At 38.5% G+C, this 21740-nt stretch overlaps 1 protein-coding gene and 1 long non-coding RNA gene across 4 annotated transcripts in view; both read right to left on the bottom strand.

Annotated features, from left to right (window-relative positions):
• Positions 1-17971, bottom strand: part of LOC126985798 (myb-like protein X) — a 32581-nt gene extending 14610 nt beyond the window's left edge. For 2 of the 3 annotated variants that reach the window (XM_050841188.1, XM_050841189.1), the window contains exons 1-2: positions 17146-17971; positions 2208-2340 (exon numbers count right to left, since the gene is read on the bottom strand). In XM_050841188.1, the coding sequence (XP_050697145.1) occupies positions 2208-2340; positions 17146-17333 (321 nt within the window). In that variant the 5' untranslated portion in view covers positions 17334-17971. Of the gene's footprint in view, positions 1-2207; positions 2341-5255; positions 5498-8677; positions 8725-17145 lie in introns of those variants that run through there. The other variant, XM_050841191.1, reaches the window with a different exon arrangement.
• Positions 664-2196, bottom strand: LOC126985801 (uncharacterized). Its single transcript, XR_007739064.1, has 2 exons — positions 2068-2196; positions 664-1857 (listed from the first exon to the last, which is right to left on the bottom strand). It is a non-coding gene; the product is annotated as an uncharacterized LOC126985801 (long non-coding RNA).
• Positions 17972-21740: the final 3769 nt, after the last annotated feature.

The raw sequence follows: 21740 nt of genomic DNA, 5'->3' as shown, positions 1-21740 counted from the left end.
GAAGGGAAATATACAGAGAGATAGATTGACAGATAGAAAGTTAGATAGATAAATGGTTGTATGGTGACGAATATATTTTTAGGAAGGGGAAGAAAGAGAGGAAGGTGAGGAAAGAAAGAGAGGAAAGATAGGAAGATAGGAAAATTACATCAGGAGGAATAAAATGAGGGAAGAGGAGAGAGAAAAAAAAAAGGTTAGAAGGAAATAAATGAATGAAAGAAAAAAAAACATTGAGAAATAAACAGACAAATATAATGAAATAGACAAGATACAAACATACGTACACACAAATATATGGAGACAGACAGATAACACACACACACACACACACACACACACACACACACACACACACACACACACACACACACACACACATACACACAGACGTCATACACAACCCAATTTCCATATAAATACAAACTACAAAAGCCTGATTCGCTCGATTTGATGTCTTGAAATCTACTTAGAGAGAGAGAGAGAGAGATTCACAGGTGTGTCTGGTTTAGCCTTCAGATGTGGTCAACCTCTCTCTCTCTCTCTCTCTCTCTCTCCGATTACCGCTGCACCGCATGTACTGTTCGAAGCTTCTTTTCTGTAATTCGATACTTTGAGGGCTTGATCTTTTTATTCTCTCTCTCTCTCTCTCTCTCTCTCTCTCTCTCTCTCTCTCTCTCTCTCTCTCTCTCTCTCTCTCTCGCTCTCTCTCTCTCTCTCTCTCTCTCTCTCTCTCTCTCTCTCTCTCTCTCTCTCTCTCTGTCTCTTCATTGATTCTAAGTCTATTCTAAATTAATATCTTTATCTATTTATCTATATTATTATTATTATTATTATTATTATTATTATTATTATTATTATTATTATTATTATTGCTGCGTGTCCTACCCGCCTCGTGTACAACCAAAACCTTCTTAACATCCCCCTTCATCCATTCATAAACTTTAGGCGTCTCCTCCCACCCTTCGCCTTTCTAGAGAGTACTGATTTAAATGTTTCAGTCTATCCGTTTTCATTCGCTTTGCAAAGGTCACGCAACAGTCAAATTACATCTTTTTACGACCACCGGGATTGCTGTTTTGAGTCCAATCTTCATCCTAATCAACCTAATTTAACGATAACCAAATTTAACTACTTTGTATCCTGAACCTAACCACTCTCAACCGGCGGCGAGTAGCGGGCTTTTTTTTTTTTTTTTTGTACCCCTTTTGTTGCCCTTGAGCCGTATTCTTTGATGGAAAGAAAAAACAATGTCTAGCTAACCTAACCTAACTCTAACGTACTCTAACTTTCAATAACTCTAACCTGAGCTAAACTGACTTAAGGGGGGTTGCCTTAAAATGAAAACATATACGTTAACTTATTCTTGAGATAAATAAATAAGGGTTAGGATTTTGTTTTAAGTCAGGGAATGTCATTAGAGAGAAGAACAATGGTTTAATGGTAGAGGTACTGAAAGAAAATGGGGTCAGGGTTGCCGAGGGGGGAGGTTTAAGGGGGGCTACTCTAAAATTAAGGAAAATGGGGTTAGGGTTGCCGAGGGGGGAGGTTTAAGGGGGGCTACTCTAAAATTAAGGAAAATGGGGTCAGGGTTGCCTTAAAAAAACATAACCTGTCCTCCCCATGACCTATCTTGACCCCGTGACCTTGACCCCGTGACCTACTTCAACGATAACCAAATTTAACTAGAACATAACCACTCTTAATATCTAGAACGTAACCTCTCTTAATTAACCTAACCTGTGTCTAGCTAACCTAACCTAACTAACGTAATCTAACTTACAATAATTCTAACCCAGCTAAATTGACTTAAAAAAAAACATAACCTGTCCTCCCCTTGACCTATCTTGACCTCGTGACCTTGACCCCGTGACCTACTTCAACGATAACCAAATTTAACTAGAACATAACCACTCTTAATATCTAGAACGTAACCTCTCTTAATTAACCTAACCTGTGTCTAGCTAACCTAACCTAACTAACGTGATCTAATTTACAATAATTCTAACCCAGCTAAATTGACTTAAAAAAAAAACCTCTCCTTCCCTTGACCTATCTTGACCTCGTGACCTATTTTAACCTCCGAGACTTACCCTGAACCCGTGACCTACCCTACCTTTAACCCCATGACGTAACCTACTTTGACCTTACCTTCCTTAACATTGTGACCCCATGACCTACCTACACCGTGACCTTGCCCCGTGACCCACCTTGACCTTGTAGGCGTAGAGCGTGGCGCCATCGAGCACAAGGACCCGTCTGCCCCACGCCCCGAGCCTCTTCTTCTGCTCCACCTCCACCGACAGCTTGGCCCGCACCGCCACTCTGCTGTACCTCTCCTCCCTGCGTAAGAGTGAGAGAGAGGGGGTGTGAGAGGGAGAGAGATTTGGGAGGGGAGGATGAGAGTGGGGGAAGAGGGAGCGAGTATGGTGAATGAGAGGGGAGGAGTAAAGGGAGAGGAGGAAGAGGAGGAGAGAGAAGGAGACATTGGAGAACCGCTTCAATCTCCTTACTCTTACAATTCTTCGTGCTTGTAAGAGTGGATGGGAAGAGAGAAGGAGAGAGAAGGATAGGAAAAAAAAGAATGAGTGTCTTGCGTTCAATATCTTCCTCCTTGTGAGTGAGTGAGGGAGGGAGTGAGTGAGAGGGAGAGGGGAGAGGAGGAGTTCAGGAAGGGAGGAGGAGAGGGAGAGAGAGATAAAGGGAGATAGCGATTTTTTCTTGATGTCTCACAAGGGCATTTCCTCCTTAGAGAGAGAGAGAGAGAGAGAGAGAGAGAGAGAGAGAGAGAGAAACTCCACATATATGGCCTGAAATATATTAGTTTACCATAAAATATCACACTAACCTAACTTTCTGGAATGTGAGATGGAGGGGGAGAGCAGGAGGAGAAAAAGGGACTGTCCGGGATATGATGCAAGGGAAGATTAAGGGGGGACCAAGCTAGTATTGATAGGGGGGACTTGAAGGGGACCTAGACTGTACAAAAAGGGAGGATTTAAGGAAGGGGACCAAGCTAATATTGATAGGGGGGATTTGAAGGGACCAAGATTGTACAAAAAGGGGGTATTTAAGGAAGGGAGCAAGCTAGTTCTAAAAAGATTACACAATACATGGATTTAGATATTAGTTTTTACATTAATTTTATCACGTTTATTTCGAACTTTCTTATATTATTCTTCATGAGTCATTTTATTTTCCTCCTTTTCCTCAGTTTCTCACTATGTCATATTCCTCACTTTCCTTCATTACTCACTACAGTCTTACTTAATTAATTTCCTTCACCTCATTGCCTTCCTTAGTACAGCCTTTCATAATCAGTAATCTATTTTCCTTACTTCCTTCATTCATTCAGTTTCTTACACCTATTTTTCACATCTTTACCTTTTCCTTCCTTCTCTCTGTCTTTGTCATATTTTTCATCTTCGTTCCTTATTACAAACTCACAGTAACATATTCTTCAAATTTCTTTCCTTCATTCATTCAGTTTCTTTCACACATCTTTTACATCTTTACCTTTTCCTTCCTTCTCTGTCTCTCTGTCATATTTTTCATCTTCGTTCCTTATTACAAACTCACAGTAACATATTCTTCAAATTTCTTTCCTTCATTCATTCAGTGTATTACATTTTTCACATCTTTACTTTTTCCTTCCTTCTCTGTGTATCGTTCATATTTTTCATCTTCGTTCCCTATTACAAACTCACAGTAACACATTTTTTAACTTTCTTTCCTTTATTCATTCAGTTTTTTACACACGTCTTTCACATCTATACCTTTTCCTTCCTTCTCTGTCTCTCGTTCATATTTTTCATCTTAGTTCCTTATTACAAACTCACAGTAACACATTTTTCAACTTTCTTTCCTTCATTCATTCAGTTTTTTGCTCACACACATCTTTCACGAATCATCTTAACCTTCTTCATTCTCTCTGTCGAATAAAGAGAGTATATATTTTTCATCTTCGTTCCTTAATACAAACTCACGGTAACACATGCTTCAACTTTCTTTCCTTCATTCAATCAGTTTTTTGCTCACACACATCTTTCACGAATCATCTTAACCTTCTTCATTCTCTCTGTCGAATAAAGAGAGTATATATTTTTCATCTTCGTTCCCTATTACAAACTCACGGTAACACATTCTTCATCTTTCTTTCCTTCATTCATTCAGTTTCTTACACACACACATCTCTCACGTCACATTTGAATATTTTCCTTCCGCTCTCTGTGTCTTTCATTTCCAGCGGATCTAACACTAACAGAAAAACAGAGATCACAGTATGGCAACAACTACCCTCTTCGTCACTTCCTTCCTTTAGTCTTTTCATTCCACTTTCTCATAGTTTGACCCTTAAAGGGGATATATAAATAGAAATGGAGTAATGGAGTCTATGTAATTATTCTGCCTAATCTTATGTATAAAAATAGTAGGGGAGTATTCTTTCCTTAAACAGAAATAGAAATAGAAATGGAGGAATGGAGTCTATGTAATCATTCTACCTAATCTTATATATATAAATAGTTAGGGAGTATTCTTTCTTTTATATTTGTTTTTATTTTTCTACCTTCTTCTATATTTACGTTCTCAAGGGAATATACAAGTAATTATGGGATATTCTTCCTCTTATTTATATTTGTCTGTTACTCTTCTATACTATTCTTATATATTGAAATAGTATCGGAGTATTATTTGCATTATATTTGCTTTTTGTTATGATTCCTCCTTCTCTTATACTTACGCTCCTAAGGGAATATAAAAATAGGAATGGATTATTTTTTCTTTTATTTATATTTGCCGAAAACCTAGTAACGCCAACTCTCCACTTTTTGGTGTCACGATAAAGAGGTAAAAGTTAGAGGAACGTAACAACTGTCATCTGGTGAGCAAATTTTGAAGCAGAATCGAAGAAAACGGGTTATTATTATTATTATTATTATTATTATTATTATTATTATTATTATTATTATTATTGTTGTTGTTGTTGTTGCTTATAATTATTGGAAAGAAGTCATGTTTAGGTTACTTTTTATTGTCTTGAGAGAGAGAGAGAGCTTGCCAACCCCTATCTAAGGAATGCATAATAATCTGTAATGTACGCGCCATTATCATGTGTAGATACGGGTTGTGTTCGTGTATGTAGTGCTCTCTCTCTCTCTCTCTCTCTCTCTCAACACATCACTACAGCCACCACCATCATTACTACTACTACTACTACTATTACTACTACTACTTCTACTACTACTATTTGTACTTACGTGTGAAGTATCTTGGTTTTCATATTGGTCATTGACTTATAACACTGTATACCACTTTTTAATTTCGTTTTCTTTTTGTTTTCCTTTACTTTATTTCAACCTTTTTTCATGGTCACTTCAAACCGTTTTCTCCGTCCTTCCATTTTCTTTGCAGTGACACAATGGAAATTTTCTTAAGGGGGTGTTTTTCTTTTTTTCTGGTTCTTGTTATTTTTTTTCCTTCAGATGTAAATATGTTTTGTCTGAAGTGTAAGTTATTTGATAAGTGTAAGTTCATTCACGTGATTTGGATGTCGTTTTGATATACATGTTTTGTTTGTCTCTTAGAAAAAAATAATATAATGAAGACTTGTTCTGCTTAAGTGAATAAAAGAAAACAAAATATATGTACATGAATGAAAGCGAAAATGAAGCAAAAAAGAAAGGAAAATTGTATGTTGAAACAGATAGAGGCGTGTGTTTATTTTTTGGTTCTTGTTATTTTTTTTTTCTTCAGATGTAAATATGTTTTGTCTGAAGTGTAAGTTATTTGATTAGTGTAAGTTCATTCACGTGATTTGGATGTGGTTTTGATATACATGTTTTGTTTGTCTCTTAGAAAAAAATAATATAATGAAGACTTGTTCTGCTTAAGTGAAGAAAAAAAATATATATATACATGAGTGAAAACGAAAATGAAGCAAAAAAAAAAAAAAAGGAAAATTGTATGCTGAAACAGATAGAGGCGTGTGTTTATTTTTTGGTTCTTGTTATTTTTTTTTCTTCAGATGTAAATATGTTTTGTCTGAAGTGTGAGTTATTTGATTAGTGTAAGTTCATTCACGTGATTTGGATGTGGTCTTGATATGCATGTTTTGTTTGTCTCTTAGAAAAAAAATAATATAATGAAGACTTGTTCTGCTTAAGTGAATAAAAGAAAACAAAATATATGTACATGAATGAAAGCGAAAATGAAGCAAAAAAGAAAGGAAAATTATATGTTGAAACAGATAGAGGCGTGTTTTTATTTTTCGGTTCTTGTTATTTTTTTTTCTTCAGATGTAAATATGTTTTGTCTGAAGTGTAAGTTATTTGATTAGTGTGAGTTCATTGATGTGATTTGGATGTGGTTTTGATTTGCATGTTTCTTTGTCTCTTTGAAAAATAATATTACTATCACGTGTACTGTTTAAATGAAGAAAAACAAACAGACAAAAAAATATATGCATGAATTAAAACGAGAATTAAGCAAAAAACTAAGGAAAACTTCTTTCTCAGTATTCCTTCCCTTTACTTTTTCCTTCTTTTATCCTTTTTTATTCTTTTTCCCTCTTTCTGTTTCAACCCATCAATTTCATGTTCTTTTTGTGTTTTCTTCCCGTTTCCCATCAAGAAATATATAAAACCTAAAGAAAATTACCTGATAAGTTTATATATGTTTCTATTTCCCATTGCCATAGAGAAACCTAAAAAATAATGTTAAGTAATAGAGAAATAAATGAACACGTAATCTGTGACTTTGTAAGAACGTTTGAAACAACTTATCAACACTTTAAAACAAAACCCCAAAACAGTAATGATGAGAGGGCCAAATAGATAAATGAATAGATGATGGATTTTATTTATGTGTAAGAGAGAGAGAGAGAGAGAGAGAGAGAGAGGAAATGCGTTACACAAAACTCAAGTGCTGAAACTTTTTTTTTTTTTTTTTTTTTTTTTTTTTGTAAAGAGTTCTGGAAGGAAACCACTCCTGTATCCTTCCTCCCTCTCTCTCTCTCTCTCTCTCTCTCTCTCTCTCTCTCTCTCACTCTCTCTCTCTCTCTCTCTCTCTCTCTCTCTCTCTCTCTCTCTCTCTCTCTCTCTCTCTCTCTCTCTCTCTCTCTCTCTCTCTCTCTCTCTCTCTCTCTCTCTCTCTCTCTCTCTCTCTCTCTAAGAAGCACCTAAGATCCGCCTTCTAATTTTCCTCCTTCTCCTCGTCCCCCTCTTCCTCCTACTCTTCCTCCTCCTCCTTCTCCTCCTCTTCCTCTTCCTCTTCCTCCTCCTCCTCCTCCTCCTCCTCCTCCTCCTCCTCCTCCTCCTCCTCCTCCTGATAATTCTCTTCCTTATCTCCTCCCTTACTGATAAAGATTTCAGGCCAAAGAAAAGATAAAGATTGAACCAATATATCCTCCACACACACACACACACACACACACACACACACACACACACACACTGGGAATATTCTGTTTGCCTCTTCAGATGTCAGTTATATGCTAACTCTCTCTCTCTCTCTCTCTCTCTCTCTCTCTCTCTCTCTCTCTCTCTCTCTCTCTCTCTCTCTCTCTCTCTCTCTCTCTCTCTCTCACGTAACGTCTCCCTTCCTTGTTAATTAAGTCTCGTCTCCTCTTCTCTTCTCTCTCTCTCTCTCTCTCTCTCTCTCTCTCTCTCTCTCTCTCTCTCTCTCTCTCTCTCTCTCTCTCTCTCTACCTGAGTTTACCTGTCCCCTTACGTTGATTTAGAGGTCATGGATTTCAGGTAAAGTGACACACACACACACACACACACACACACACACACACACACACACACATAAACCAATGATATTGTTTTTAGTTTTTACTCTTTATATTTTTGCGCTTTTTTCATATTTTAATTTCCGCGTAAAATTCCTATTATTTTTTCTACACTGATCTCGTAATGGATATTTTGGATTTGTTTTACTTGTTTTTTTTTCTACTTTCCTTCTTTTTTATACTTTCCTTTTTTGTTACTTTCCTTCTTTTTTTGTTACTTTCCTTCTTTTTTTGTTACTTTCCTTTTTTTTTGCTACTTTCTCTCTTGATTTCTCTTATTGTATTTTATTATTTTTTTTATCAATTTATCTACATCCACTCTCATTATTTTTTTGTCTTGGTTATTTTTTTTAACATGTATTTTCTTTCTATTAATTTTTCACTCACTATTTTCCTTTCCTTTCCAATACTTTCCTTTTCTCACTGATTTCATTACTTTTCGGAGTCATTTTCACCATCATCATCATCATCATCACTTTCCTGTATCACTTTCATCATCTTCATCATCACTTTCCTTCCTATGTCATTTTCTTCGTCATTCTCATTCCTTTTCTATTTCACTCTCTCCATTCATCATCATCATTTTTCTTCCTATGTCATTTTCTTCGTCATTTTCATTCCTTTTCTATTTCACTTTCTTCATTCATTATCTCTTCACTGTATTTCACTTAACTTCATTATTGTTTTCTTTTTCTTTGTTTTCATTTCATCATTTTTCACACACACACACACACACACACACACACACACACACACACACACACACACACAAACACTTCAGATGATAGTTTTTCATTATGAGTCCACTAATATATTTTCCGTTTATAGAATCGTAGTTTATATCGCGTTTCCTTTTATAATACTCAGAGAGAGAGAGCGCTAACTCACTCCACGATCAACCAACCACTGCCTGACTTCGACTATACATGCTGATATAAACAGAGAGAGAGGGAGGGAGAGAGGGAAGGAGGGAGGGAGAGAGAGAGAGAGGAAGGTGGAGGGGAAGGGAGGGAAGCATGTGTCAGCGTGAGTGTAGCTGGAAAACCCCCTCCCCCCTCTCTCTCTCTCTCTCTCTCTCTCTCTCTCTCTCTCTCTCTCTCTCTCTCTCTCTCTCTCTCTCTCTCTCTCTCTCTCTCTCTCTCTCTCTCTCTCTCTCTCTCTCTCTCTCTCAGGCAGGCGTCTCATATTTCGTCAATCTGTGTTCTCTAGAAACCTAATGAGTTCTGAGGAAGGCTATTTTTGAAGTAGTAGTAGTAGTAGTAGTAGTAGTAGTAGTAGTAGTAATGGTGGTGGTAGTAGTAGTAGTGGTAGTAGTAGTAGTAGTAGTAGTAGTAGTAGTAGTAGTAGTAGTAGTAGTAGTAGTAGTAGTAGTAATGGTGGTGGTAGTAGTAGTAGTAGTAGTAGTAGTAGTAGTAGTAGTAGTAGTAGTAGTAGTAGTAATGGTTTTGTTAGTAATAGTTGTCACAATTTTCTTCTTTCTTTTTTTTCTCGTTTTTTCTTTTTCTTTCTTCCAATTTTTTTCTTCTTTTCTTTCTTGTTCTTGTTCTTTTGCTTCTTCTTTTTCTTCTACTTTTTCTCATCTTTTCTTTTCTTCTTCTTCTTCTTCTTCTTCTTCTTCTTCTTCCGGCATATGACCACAGATGTTGCGCCGACTAAACGAAACTTTCCAACTTTTCTTCTTCTTCTTCTTCTTCTTCTTCTTCTTCTTCCGGCATATGACCACATGTTGCGCCGACTAAACGAAACTTTCTAACTTTTCTTCTTCTTCTTCTTCTTCTTCTTCCGGCATATGACCACAGATGTTGCGCCGACTAAACGAAACTTTCCAACTTTTCTTCTTCTTCTTCTTCTTCTTCTTCTTCTTCTTCTTCTTCCGGCATATGACCACATGTTGCGCCGACTAAACGAAACTTTCCAACTTTTCTTCTTCTTCTTCTTCGTCTTCTTCATCATATTGTTGTTGTTGTTGACGTTGTTACCTGCCCACGTGACCGCTCTGGTGTAAGCTATCGGATAACACAGCTGATAAGAAAAATACCCGCCTCATGGTGTAAGTTTATACCTCCCCTCCCTTCCCTCCACTCCTCCTCCTCCTCCTGGTCCTTATCCTCCTCCTCTTCCTTCTCCTCGTCCTAATCTATACTCCTCCTCCTCCTTTCCGCTCCATTCTTTTTTTCTTCTGTGTCTTAATTTCTTTTTTTTTTCATCTCTTTACTTTCAATCCTTCCCTTTCCTTTCCTTCGCTTCTCTTCTCTTCTCTTCTCTTCCCTTCCCTTCCCCTCCCCTCCTTTTCCTTCCGGTCCCTTCCCTTCCTTTCCCTTCCCCTCCCCTCCCTTCCCTTCCCTTCTCATCCCCTCCCTTCCCTTCCTCTCCCTTCCCTTCCTTCATATTTCCTTTCCCTTCCCTCTCCTTTCGTTCCCTTCCCTCCCCTGCCCTTCCATTCCCCTCCATTCCCTTCCCATCCGTTCCCTTTCCTTCCCTTCTCATCCCCTCGCCTCCCCCCCCTTCCCCTCCATTCCCTCCTGCCTTCCTTCCCCTCCTTCCTTCCCATCCGTTCCCTTTCCTTCCCTTCTCATCCCCTCGCCTCCCCCCCCTTCCCCTCCCTTCCCTTCCCTGCCATTCCCTTCCCTTCCCTTTCTTTCTTATCCCTTTCCATGCTGTCCCTTTTCCCTTCTCTTATTTCCTTTCATTTTTTATTTAATTTTCCTTCCCTCCATTTTCTCCTCCTCTCCTCTCTTCCTCTCCTTTTCTTCCTTTTCCTTATTTTCCCTCTTCCGTATATGTATTTCTTCTTTTCTCCTTTCATTCTTTGTCAGCACAGTTACAGGTGAAGGCAATGGCACACCTGTTTAATTAGTGCAGTAAAGTGACCTCGTTCGCTTAATTAAACTCACCTGTATTTACCTGGCGTCTGGTTGTCTTCGTGTCTACGGTGTGTGATTCCTTGTTTTTTGTCTTGTTTTGTTTTGATTTTTTTTTCTGTCCTCGTATTACTTTTGTTTTCTTTCCTTTCTTTTTTTTATTTCTACTTTTTCTGACTTTCTTTTTTTTTTCTTTCCTTTTTTATTTTTTTGTTTTGATTTAGTTTTACTTTTGTCTTCGTTTTTTTTCTTCTTTTTTCGCTACGTAAGAGTTTATTATTATTATTATTATTATTATTATTATTATTATTATTATTATTATTATTATTATTATTATTATTATTATTATTATTATTATTATTATTATTATTTTCTCATCTTGAATTTGTTGTAATTTATTTGGTATTTTTCTTTTTTCTTTTATTTCTCCTTTTCAATAAATATTTTGTTCTTAACTTTTTTTTATTTGTTTTTTTATACATATTTTCTTGAAGCACGGAAGGGTTTAAATGTGTGTGTGTGTGTGTGTGTGTGTGTGTGTGTGTGTGTGTGTGTGTGTGTGTGTGTGTGTGTGTGAGAGAGAGAGAGAGAGAACCAGTTGTTGCATATTTAAGGTGTGACTCATTCAATCACCTGAACGATTACCAGGTATAGAGCAACACCTGTGAGAGAGAGAGAGAGAGAGAGAGAGAGAGAGAGAGAGAGAGAGTATTGATTGATCACATCCTCGTCTATTCCACGTAGTCAATCAATTAGACAAATATTTCCCTATTATTATTATTATTATTATTATTATTATTATTATTATTATTATTATTATTATTATTTAAGAGCGAGGGAGGAGGAAAGAAGAAGAAAAGGAAAGAAAGAAAAAAAGAATGAAGGGATGGAATTGCAATAAAGAAAGAAAATAAAGAAAAGAAGAATATAAGAAAATTAAAAAAAAAAAGAAGGAAGGACTAACCCGATAACTCTTCCTTCTTCCTTCCTTCTCCTTCCCTTCCTCTTCTTTCCCTCTTCTTCCCTTCTTTTCGTTCTTCCTTCCTCCTCTCCCATCCTCTGTTTTCTCATGCATCATCATTTCTTTCCCTATCCTCCAGTATCCTTCCTTCTCCTTCCCTCCTTCCCTTCCTCTCCTTCCTCTTCTTCCCTTCCTTTCATCTAATTCCCTCTCCTCTTCCATCCTCTATCTTCTTATCTTTCCATCATCATTTCTTTCCTCCTCCTCCCTTTCCCTCCCTTCCTCTTCTTTCCCTCTTCTTCCCTTCCTTTTCATTCATTTCTTCCTCCTCTTCTTCCATCCTCTATCTTCTTATCTTTCCATCATCATTTCTTTCCCTATCCTCCTCCTCCTCCCTTCCTCCCCTTTCTCCTCTTTCCCTCCTCCCCTTCCTCTTCTTTCCCTCCTCTTCCCTTCCTTTTCATTCATTTCTTCCTCCTCTTCTTCCATCCTCTATCTTCTTATCTTTCCATCATCATTTCTTTCCCTATCCTATCCTTCCTTCCTTCTCCTTCCCTCCTCCCCTTTCTCTTCTCTCCCTCCTCCCCTTCCTCCCCTTCCTCTTCTTCCCTTCCTTTCACTTAATCCCTCCTTCTCTTTCATCCCCCATCTTCTTATCTGTCCTCCATCATCTTTTTCCCTATCCTTCAGTATCCTTTCTCCTCCTTCCTTCCTCCCTTTCTCCTCCTTCCCTCCTCCCCCTCCTCTTCTTTCCCTCTTCTTCCCTTCCTTCATCTAATCCCTTCTCCCCTTCCATCCCCCATCTTTTTATCTGTCCACCATCATATTTTTTCCTATCCTCCAATATCCATCCGCATTTTCTCCGTTTTATCCTCCTCCTCCTCCTTCTCCTCTTCCTCTTCCTCCCCCTCCTCTTCCTCCTTCATAATAATATCAAACCAAGTGCATTTTTAAGGGCCAGACATCTAGAGTTAAATTTAGGGTTTTCTCCATATCCTTAAAAGTTACTGTAATTTTTTTTTTTGTGCCGTGTTAGATTATTACAATGCTCCTTAAATTATAGCTAATCTGACCCCCCCCCCTTTTTTTTTTTTTTGCTATTCTGTCATCTATTTGTATCTATTGTATTGTATTTTATTTGTATCTTTTGTTTTGTATTGTATTGTATTGTATTTGTCATTTATATGAAGTGGTTAGCTGGGTTATATTTATTTCCCTTTCCTTTCCTTTTCTTCTCTTTCCTTTCCTTTCCTTTCCTTTCCTTTCCTTTCCTTTCCTTTCCTTTCCTTTCCCTTCAATATCATTCCCTTCCGTTACTTTTCTTCCCTTCCATTGCCTTCCCTTCCCTTCCCTTCCCTTCCCTTCCTTTCCTTTCCTTTCTCTTCGTTTCCTTTCTCTTCCCTTCCCTTCCCTTCCGTTCCCTTCCCTTCCGTTCCCTTCCCTTCCCTTCCCTTCCCTTCCTTTTTACTCCCTCTCCTTCTCTTCCCTCCCTCTAGATCCTTTCCTTCCTTTCTTCATTTTCCTCTTCTTCTCTGATGGTGGTGATGGTGGTGGATTCTTCAAAGGGCTGATTCAAGGTACGGTTTAGTCAGCATTTTCCTCTGTGTCTGTCTGTCTGTATGTATGTATGTATCTGCGTGTGTGTGTGTGTGTGTGTGTGTGTGTGTGTGTGTGTGTGTGTGTGTGTGTGTGTGTGTGTGTGCCTCGATCCCTCAATACCTTTTCCCGTCTTCCCATCTCTTTCTTTTGTTATTTCTTTCATCCTTCTCATTCTTTCACTTTCTTTCTCTTTCTTTTCCTTTCTCTCTTCATTCCATATTCTCCGCTGCTCTCTTTTTTCTTTTCTTAACTCTCTTTTTCGTCCTTTCTCCCATTTCCCTTTCTTTCTCTCTTTCTTTCCTCATTCCTTTTTCTACAATTCTCTCTCTCTCTCTCTCTCTCTCTCTCTCTCTCTCTCTCTCTCTCTCTCTCTCTCTCTCTCTCTCTCTCTCTCTCTCTCTCTCTCTCTCTCTCTCTCTCTCTCTCTCTCTCTCTCTCTCTCTCTCTAGGCTTCACCAGGTTGTGCGTCCTCTGATGAGAGAGAGAGAGAGAGAGACCAAAGGAAAGGTGTGTAAGCTAATTAACGATTCGGTCTTTTTTTTCTTTTGGATGACCCTCTCGACACGTAAAGGTGGGTGGAAGAAGAAGAGGAGGAGGAGGAGGAAGAAGAAGAAGAAGAAGAAGAAGAAGAAGAAGAAGAAGAAGAAGAAGAAGAGGAGGAGGAGGATGGAAGAATTATATATTTTCCCGTTTCATTTTTTTTATTTATTTTCGTTTATTTTTTCTTATTTTATGGATTAACTTTTTTGTCTTCTATTTTTTTCCTTAGATTAATTTTCGGTCGTCCAATACTTTCCTTCATTCCTTCACTTTGCTTCTTTCCTCTTTCTTATTATTTTTATTTTCTCTAGTTTTGTTATTCATTTAGTAGTAGTAGTAGTAGTAGTAGTAGTAGTAGTAGTAGTAGTAGTAGTATCATTAATATTATCTCGCGTCTTCGTGGTAGGCGGTAATATTTTCGTCGCTTTCCGTCCGTCTGTCTGTCTGTGTGTCCATTCCTAAAGTATCTGATATGGGAATGGTTAACCCGGTAGCAGCGACGGGCCAAATTTGTGGCTTTACCGTGTAGCAGCGACGGGCCAAATTTGTGGCTTTACCGTGTAGCAGCGACGGGCCAAATTTGTGGCTTTACCGTGTAGCAGCGACGGGCCAAATTTGTGGCTTTACCGTGTAGCAACGACGGGCCAAATTTGTGGCTTTACCGTGTAGCAGCGACGGACCAAATTTGTGGCTTTACCGTGTAGCAGCGACGGGCCAAATTTGTGGCTTTACCGTGTAGCAGCGACGGGCCAAATTTGTGGCTTTACCGTGTAGCAGCGACGGGCCAAATTTGTGGCTTTACCGTGTAGCAGCGACGGGCCAAATTTGTGGCTTTATCGTGTAGCAGCGACCGGCCAAATTTGTGGCTTAACCGTGTAGCAGCGACGGGCCAAATTTGTGGCTTTACCGTGTAGCAGCGACCGGCCAAATTTGTGGCTTTACCGTGTAGCAGCGACGGGCCAAATTTGTCCCATGATATAACCCCCCAAAATAGATGATGCATAAACTGATCACAAATGCTTTGATATATATTTTGAAATGGTTTGTGTGAGTGATGATTTATTCTCATTTTTTCGCTTAGAGAGACCATTAAGAAACAATCGTCAATACAGTGGCAGCTTGTGATATGGGAATGGTTAATACATGGTGAGCTTGCGATGTGGGGGTCAGTGTGATATTTTTCCTCATCCCCTTCTTGTGAAAAATAAGTCACTCAATACCGTCATTAGTTAAACAGTATCTACACAGGATGGACTGTACTACGAAATATCTCATGTGCTTACTCATTCCTTCAAGTGTTGCGTAATTAATCGAGTTTTAAAGTTATCGAATTAATGTATTTTTTGCTAGTCTGTATTACCTGAGGAATCAAAATGAACTCAAATCAACTTCTTCTTTTCATAATTGCCACTTTCTATCTTGTTCCCGCTTACCTGTACGCGATATTGTTGTAATTTACCTGTTTTTAATTTACCTGTAATATAAATGCTTTCTTTTTTTTTCTATGTTCTTTTTTTTCCCTTAAACTGCTTCCTTTCCTGTAATAAATAATACTTGTAGATATAAATACGTGATAAATACCTGTAAGTTACCTGTTTTTAATTTACCTGTAATATAAATGCTTTTTTTTTTTATCTATGTTCTTTTTTTTTCCCTTAAACTGCTTCCTTTCCTGTAAAAATAATACTTGTAGATATAAATACGTGATAAATACCTGTAAGTTACCTGTTTTTGTCGTTGTTTTTGGATTGATGGTGCAGCGGTGGTGGTGGTGGTGATGGTGGTGGTGGTGGTGATGATGGTGGTGGTGGTGGTGGTGGTGATGATGGTGGTGGTGATGGTGGTGGTGGTGATTTGTCAAGCTTGTATTTCTACCTGTCAACGTGTCTATAAGAGAGAGAGAGAGAGAGAGAGAGAGAGAGAGAGAGAGAGAGAGAATGATTTGCTGAGCTTTTGGTATACAAGTGTGTGTGTGACTGCTCTCTCTCTCTCTCTCTCTCTCTCTCTCTCTCTCTCTCTCTCATCTACTCACACATATTCCTACCCAACATACCCAACACACACACACACACACACACACACACACACACACACGGGAAATTGTCAATCACCGCTGTAGCTCACGCTTCGCCTCTCGCAATCCCTATCACACCTCAAACACCTGCTCATTACCTTTTCCAATCACCTCTTACCTGTACCTGCTTACCTGTCTACCCCCCTCTCCCCCTTGAAGACAGGTGTGAAGGGGTGAGGGAGGAAGTGAAGATGGGAAGAAAAGAGAGGGATGGATAGGCAGAGATAGAAGAGGGAAAGGGTAAGGATGGATAGGCAAATGGAGGGATAGGGAGAGAGAAAGATGGATAGAGAAGGAACGAATGAGAGGAAGAGGGGAATGAAAGGATAAAGGGGAGAACTAAAGCAAAAGATAGTGATGAGGGGAATAGGGATAAGAAAAGGTACGCGAGGAAGGAAGAAGGGAAAGAAAATGAAATAGGGAGAAAAGGGAGACTAAGGAAGGGGAAGGGAGTTTTGTAGTCATATATATTCTCTCTCTCTCTCTCTCTCTCTCTCTCTCTCTCGCCAATTTAGCAGAGTTTACGTTGAAAGGAAAAATATAACCTGCTTTTACCTCGTTTTCTTTCTTGAGGGAGAACTTAAGTGTGTGTGTGTGTGTGTGTGTGTGTGTGTGTGTGTGTGTGTGTGTGTGTGTGTGTGTGTGTGTGTGTGTGTTACTGGTTGACTTATTGCATTATAGAGATCCAATATACTGATGAGAATGATTGATACTTGGAAGATGATGATGATGATGATGATGATGATGATGATGATGATGAGGAGGAGGAGGAGGAGGAGGAGGAGGAGGAGGAGGAGGAATTATCGAAGCCGGAGAAGGAAAGAAGAGAAAGAGGAAGATGGAGATAGAAAAAATATATATATATATATAAAAGGAAGATTAAATAAAAGAATAAAAACAAAACGAAAGCGAATAATATAAAAAGAGGAATAAAGAATAACAAAATAAACAGAAAGAAAAGAAGAAGGAGAAGAAACGGGGAAGAGAAATATTATAAGAGGAAGGAGGAGGAGGAGGAGGAGGGAGGAAAATGATCACATGAAACAGCAAATAAGAAGAGAGAGAGAGAGAGAGAGAGAGAGAGAGAGAGAGAGAGAGAGAGAACATAAGGTTTCAATGACATCTAGGAAGAAAATAATTTATGTTGCTGTTTAGTTAGGGGGCTTCCAGAGAGAGAGAGAGAGAGAGAGAGAGAGAGAGGACGAATACCAAAAATGAAAATAATAATAATAATAATAATAATAATAATAATAATAATAATAATAATAATAATAATAATAATAATAATAATAATAATAATAATAATAATAATAATACTCACTTTTGGGAGCTCTCACTTAACATTGGATCTTCTTCACCCAATTCTTCATTTTTCGTTTCCTCCTCTTTCTTCTTTTCTCTCTTCTCTCCTTGTGGCGCCTTCTTCTTCTTCTCTCCTCCTCCTTTCTCCTCTTCCTCGTAGAAAGTGGAGGAACTTCTTCTCAATTCTACTTTCACCGCCTTTTCCATTGTTATTTTTTTATATTTAGTTTTGTTTTATTGTTTTTTTTACTGTTTTCTGTTGTATTTTAACTTTTCACTTGTATTTTTTTTTTTGCATTCAAGTTTCTATTTTATTTTCATCCTGCTTTTTCCTGGATTAGTTTGCTTTTGATCTTATTCTAAATAAAATGGTGTGTATTTTTTATTATTATTATTATTTTTAGGTTCGTTCAAAGTTCTCACACCAATGTTAAAAGATGTTAAAGTTTCCACAAATTCTCGTAATCTTTTTTTAATTACCACGAGTCACATATTTTTGGGGGCTTTACTTCACGCATATTTTCTCTCCTTTTCCTCACTTTTTGTAACTTCTCTCTTTTCCCAATATTTTTTTTCTCAAATATATCTTCTTAATTTCCTTTTCACACTTTTTCTCGTGTCTCAATTTTCTCGTCAGCTGTCTATTTTCTCATACCTGTCTTTTCTCAGTTGTCTTCAAAGCTCAGTCAAATTGTTTTCTTCATTAATTTCCATGACTCGAGATATCATTATTTTTCTTGTTGTATTTACCTGCCAATGACTAACCTCTTAATTACTTTCTTTTCCCAGGTAAGGACGTTTGAACACCTTTACCTTTTGGCTCTCAGGTGGGCAGTGGCGGCAGACACGGGACGATAGGGTGAGTGTTATCATGTGTGTGTGTGTGTGTGTGTGTGTGTGTGTGTGTGTGTGTGTGAGAGTGTGTGTGCGTGTGCGTGTGTGTGTTATCTTGGTGGGAGTGTAGCATTGTTGTGGTGGTGTTTGTTGGTCTTTCCGTGTGTGTGTGTGTGTGTGTGTGTGTGTGTGTGTGTGTGTGTGTGTGTGTGTGTGTGTGTTCAAGGTGTTTTTCTGTCCACCTTTTTTTCTGAGTTTCATGTTTTTTTGTATGTGTATGTATTTATGTATGTATATCTTCATGTGTACTTATAATACATACATGTCCTCATAACACACACACACACACACACACCACCACCACTAACAACAACAACAACAACAACCAAAAAATTCACCCCATTAAAATAACCTTAAAACCAAAAATAACCTAAAAAAAAAACGAAATTTAAATCAGAATTGGTTCCTCGTGCTCTTTAAATCCCATTCCTTTTAACACGAGAGGAAGGGGAGGAGGAGGGAAGGGGGGGGGGGACAGGTAAAATCCAGGTGAGAGGGGGAGGTAGAAGAAGGGGTGTGAAAGGGATGAGGGAGGGAGGGTACATCTATAGGTTGGTAATGGAAAGGTGGATTAGAAGGGCAGCGAATATGTGAAAAGAGGGGAGGGGAGGGGTAAGGGGGTGGAGTGGAGAATGGGAAAAGGGATAAAATTGATGAAAAGGGAATAAGGAAAAAAAAAAAAGAGAATAGGCAAATATAGAATAGATTAGGATATTATGGATAGATAGGATTGTATAAAAGGGAAAGGGATAAAATTGATGAAAGGGGAATCAGAAGACGAGAAAATGGAATAGGGAAAATAGAAAAGAAAAGGGTTAGAAAAGTATAGGAGAGGATAGATAGGATTGGATGAAAGGGAAAGGGATAGAATTAATGAAAGATTGAAGAGGAAGGAAAAGAGGGAATGGAGGTAAAGGGAAGAGGGGAAGGGATAGGATGGAAGGAAGGGGAGGTTAGGGAAAAAGGAGAAATGGATGAAAAGGAGGAGGAAACTGAATATGGAAGAGAAGGGAAAGAGGGGAATAAGTATGAAGGGGGAGAAAGGGAGGGGAAAGAAAAGAGAAATCAGGTATAAGAATTCACTGAGAAGACATATGGGAGATGGGAAGATTGGAAGAGAAGAGGGGAGAGGAGGAGGAAGGGGAGGCAAGGGAAGAGGGGGAGAGGCGTGAAAAATAAGATGAAGGGGAATTAGATTAGATATTTTTATTTTTTTTAACTTTTTTAGAGGAGAGAGGGGGGAAGGGAAGAAGGGGTTAGAGGAGGAAAAAGTAGGAAGAGAAAAACAGTAGAAGTAGACAGAGTAGATGTCCCAAGGAAGATACATATATAAAAAAAGGGAGATTAGAGGAGGGAGAGAAGAAGGGAGGAAGGGTAAAGAGGTGGAAAGTAAAGGGAAGAAGAAGAAGAAGAGGGATTAAGGAATAAGTTACTGATGATATATACAGGGAAAGGGGAGATTGGGAAGGGAGGGAAGAGGAGGGGTGGAGGAAAGGTAGGGGAGGTGTTTTCTACCTGGCTGTCTTAATTAGTAGAGTGAAACCTGGCAACCTTTGTTAGTCAGAAAGGAAGGAAAGGTAAAGAGGGAGGAAAGGTAGGGAGGGAGGGAGAGAGGGAGAGATTTGGGCAAAGTAAGTAGGTGGAGGAGGAGGAAAGATTGATTGGTGGAGGGAACGAAAGTGGAAGGAGAGGAAAGGAGGTACGGAAGATGGAGGAAAGAAGGAAGGAAGTGGAGGAATGGAGAGCAAGAAAATGGAAGAAAGGGAGAGAAATATGTGAAAGAAAGAAAGAATAAGGAAGGGAGAAAATGAGATAAGGAAGAGAAGTGGAAGGAATGGAAGGAAGGAAGAACGAAAGGAAGGAGATAACGAAGAAATAGAAGGGAAAAGAGAGAGAGAGAATGAGAGAGAGAAAAGAAGGAAGGAAAGGAAGGTAGGAAAAAAGGAGAGAGAGAGAGAGAGAGAGAGAAGACGGAAGAAAGGAAATAAGAAAGGGAGGAATGGAGTAAATGAATAAAAGAGGGAGAGAAAGAATGAAGTGAGTGAGGGAGGGAGGGAAGTAAGGAGGAAGAATGGAGGAAAGGAAGGAAGGAAGAGAGGAAGAAGAGAATGACGGAGAGGGGACGAAGAGGAGGTATAAGGTAGAGAAGGAAGAAGAGAAAAGGAGGAGGAGGAAGAGGAGGAGGAGGAGGAGGAGGAGGGATATTAATAACGTAGAGAAAAAAATAATTGCAAAGTGTGGAATGTTTCTTGAAATATTAATTACTTTCAAGACGATGATAATAACAACAATAATAATAATAACAATAATAATAATAATAATAATAATAATAATAATAATAATAATGATCTCTCTCTCTCTCTCTCTCTCTCTCTCTCTCTCTCTCTCTCTCTCTCTCTCTCTCTCTCTCTCCTATCTCTTTATCTCCTATTATCTTCACGGTTCTTTCTCTATCAAACAAGTTACCACTCCCCCAATTTGCCAGTCAGTCAGTCAGTCAGCCAATCAGCCAGTCAGTCAGTTAGTCATTCAGTCAGTTAGTCATTCAGTCAGTCAGTCAGTCAGTCAGTCAGTCAGCCAATCAGCCAATCAGCCAGTCAGTCAGTTAGTCAGTCAGTCAGTCAGTCAGTCAGTCAGTAAGTCAGTCAGTCAGCCAGTCAGAGAGAGAGAGAGAGAGAGAGAGAGAGAGAGAGTATACAAAAACGTAAATTAAAAAAAGAAAATAAGTAAAGTAAGGAAGAAACAAATGAAAGAAATTCTGATAATAAAAGAAAGGGAGGAGGAAGGGAAGGAAGGAAAAGAGGAAGGAAAGGTAGGAAAAGAGGAAAGGAAGGAAGGAAAAGAGGAAGGAAAGTAGGAAAAGAGGAAGGAAAGGTAGGAAAAGAGGAAAGGAAGGAAGGAAAAGAGGAAGGAAAGGTAGGAAAAGAGGAAAGGAAGGAAGGAAAAGAGGAAGGAAAGTAGGAAATGGAGGAAGGAAAACAGGAGGGAAAAGAATGAACGGAGAGAAGAAGAAAGAGAGGAAGAAAAGAGGAAAAGGGAGAATAAGAAAGCAGAAGAGATAAGAGGAAGAAAAGGAGGAAAAGAAGGAGAAAATGATAAAAGAAGAGAGAAATGGAGAAGAAGACAAAGATAAAGACAAGGAGAGGGAGGAAAATATGAGGAAGAGAGAAAAAAAGAAAGAAAATAGAGATAGAAAGAAAGAATAAAGAAGAATAGGAAAGAGACGAAGGAAGAATAGAAAGAAAGGATAAAGGAAGGGAAAGGAGAGAAAGAAGGAAAGAATATATGGAAGAGAAGAGAAAAAAATAAATAATTGAGGAAGAAGGTAGGAAAACAGGGAAACAGAAGACGATGGAAGGAGGAGGAAGAGAGAAGAAGAAGAGGAGGAGGAGGAGGAGGAGGAGGAGGAGGAGGAGGAGGAGGAGGTAACTTTAGCCTTTAGCCTTCGAAGACCTTTGGATCGATAATTCTTCTCCTTCTCTTCTTTTTTATTTCTTTATTTTCTCTTCTTTTTCTCTTCATTATATTCCTCCTTCTTCCCTCAATTTCTTTTTTTTTTCCTCTTTTACTTCACAATTTTCTTTCCCATTCTTTCTCCTTTCCACTTTTTCCCTTCTGTTTTCTCTTCCATTTCTCATTTATTTCCCTTTTTTCCTTCCTCTGTTTTTCCTTTCCCTCTTTTGCGTTATTTTTCATGTTTTTATCTGATTTGCTTTTTAT

The sequence above is a fragment of the Eriocheir sinensis genome, chromosome 60, assembly GCF_024679095.1.
Source record: "Eriocheir sinensis breed Jianghai 21 chromosome 60, ASM2467909v1, whole genome shotgun sequence".
Classification (NCBI taxonomy): Eukaryota; Metazoa; Arthropoda; class Malacostraca; order Decapoda; family Varunidae; genus Eriocheir; species Eriocheir sinensis.
Note: the sequence above shows the minus strand (reverse complement) of the source record. Positions and strands in the feature narration are given on the sequence as shown.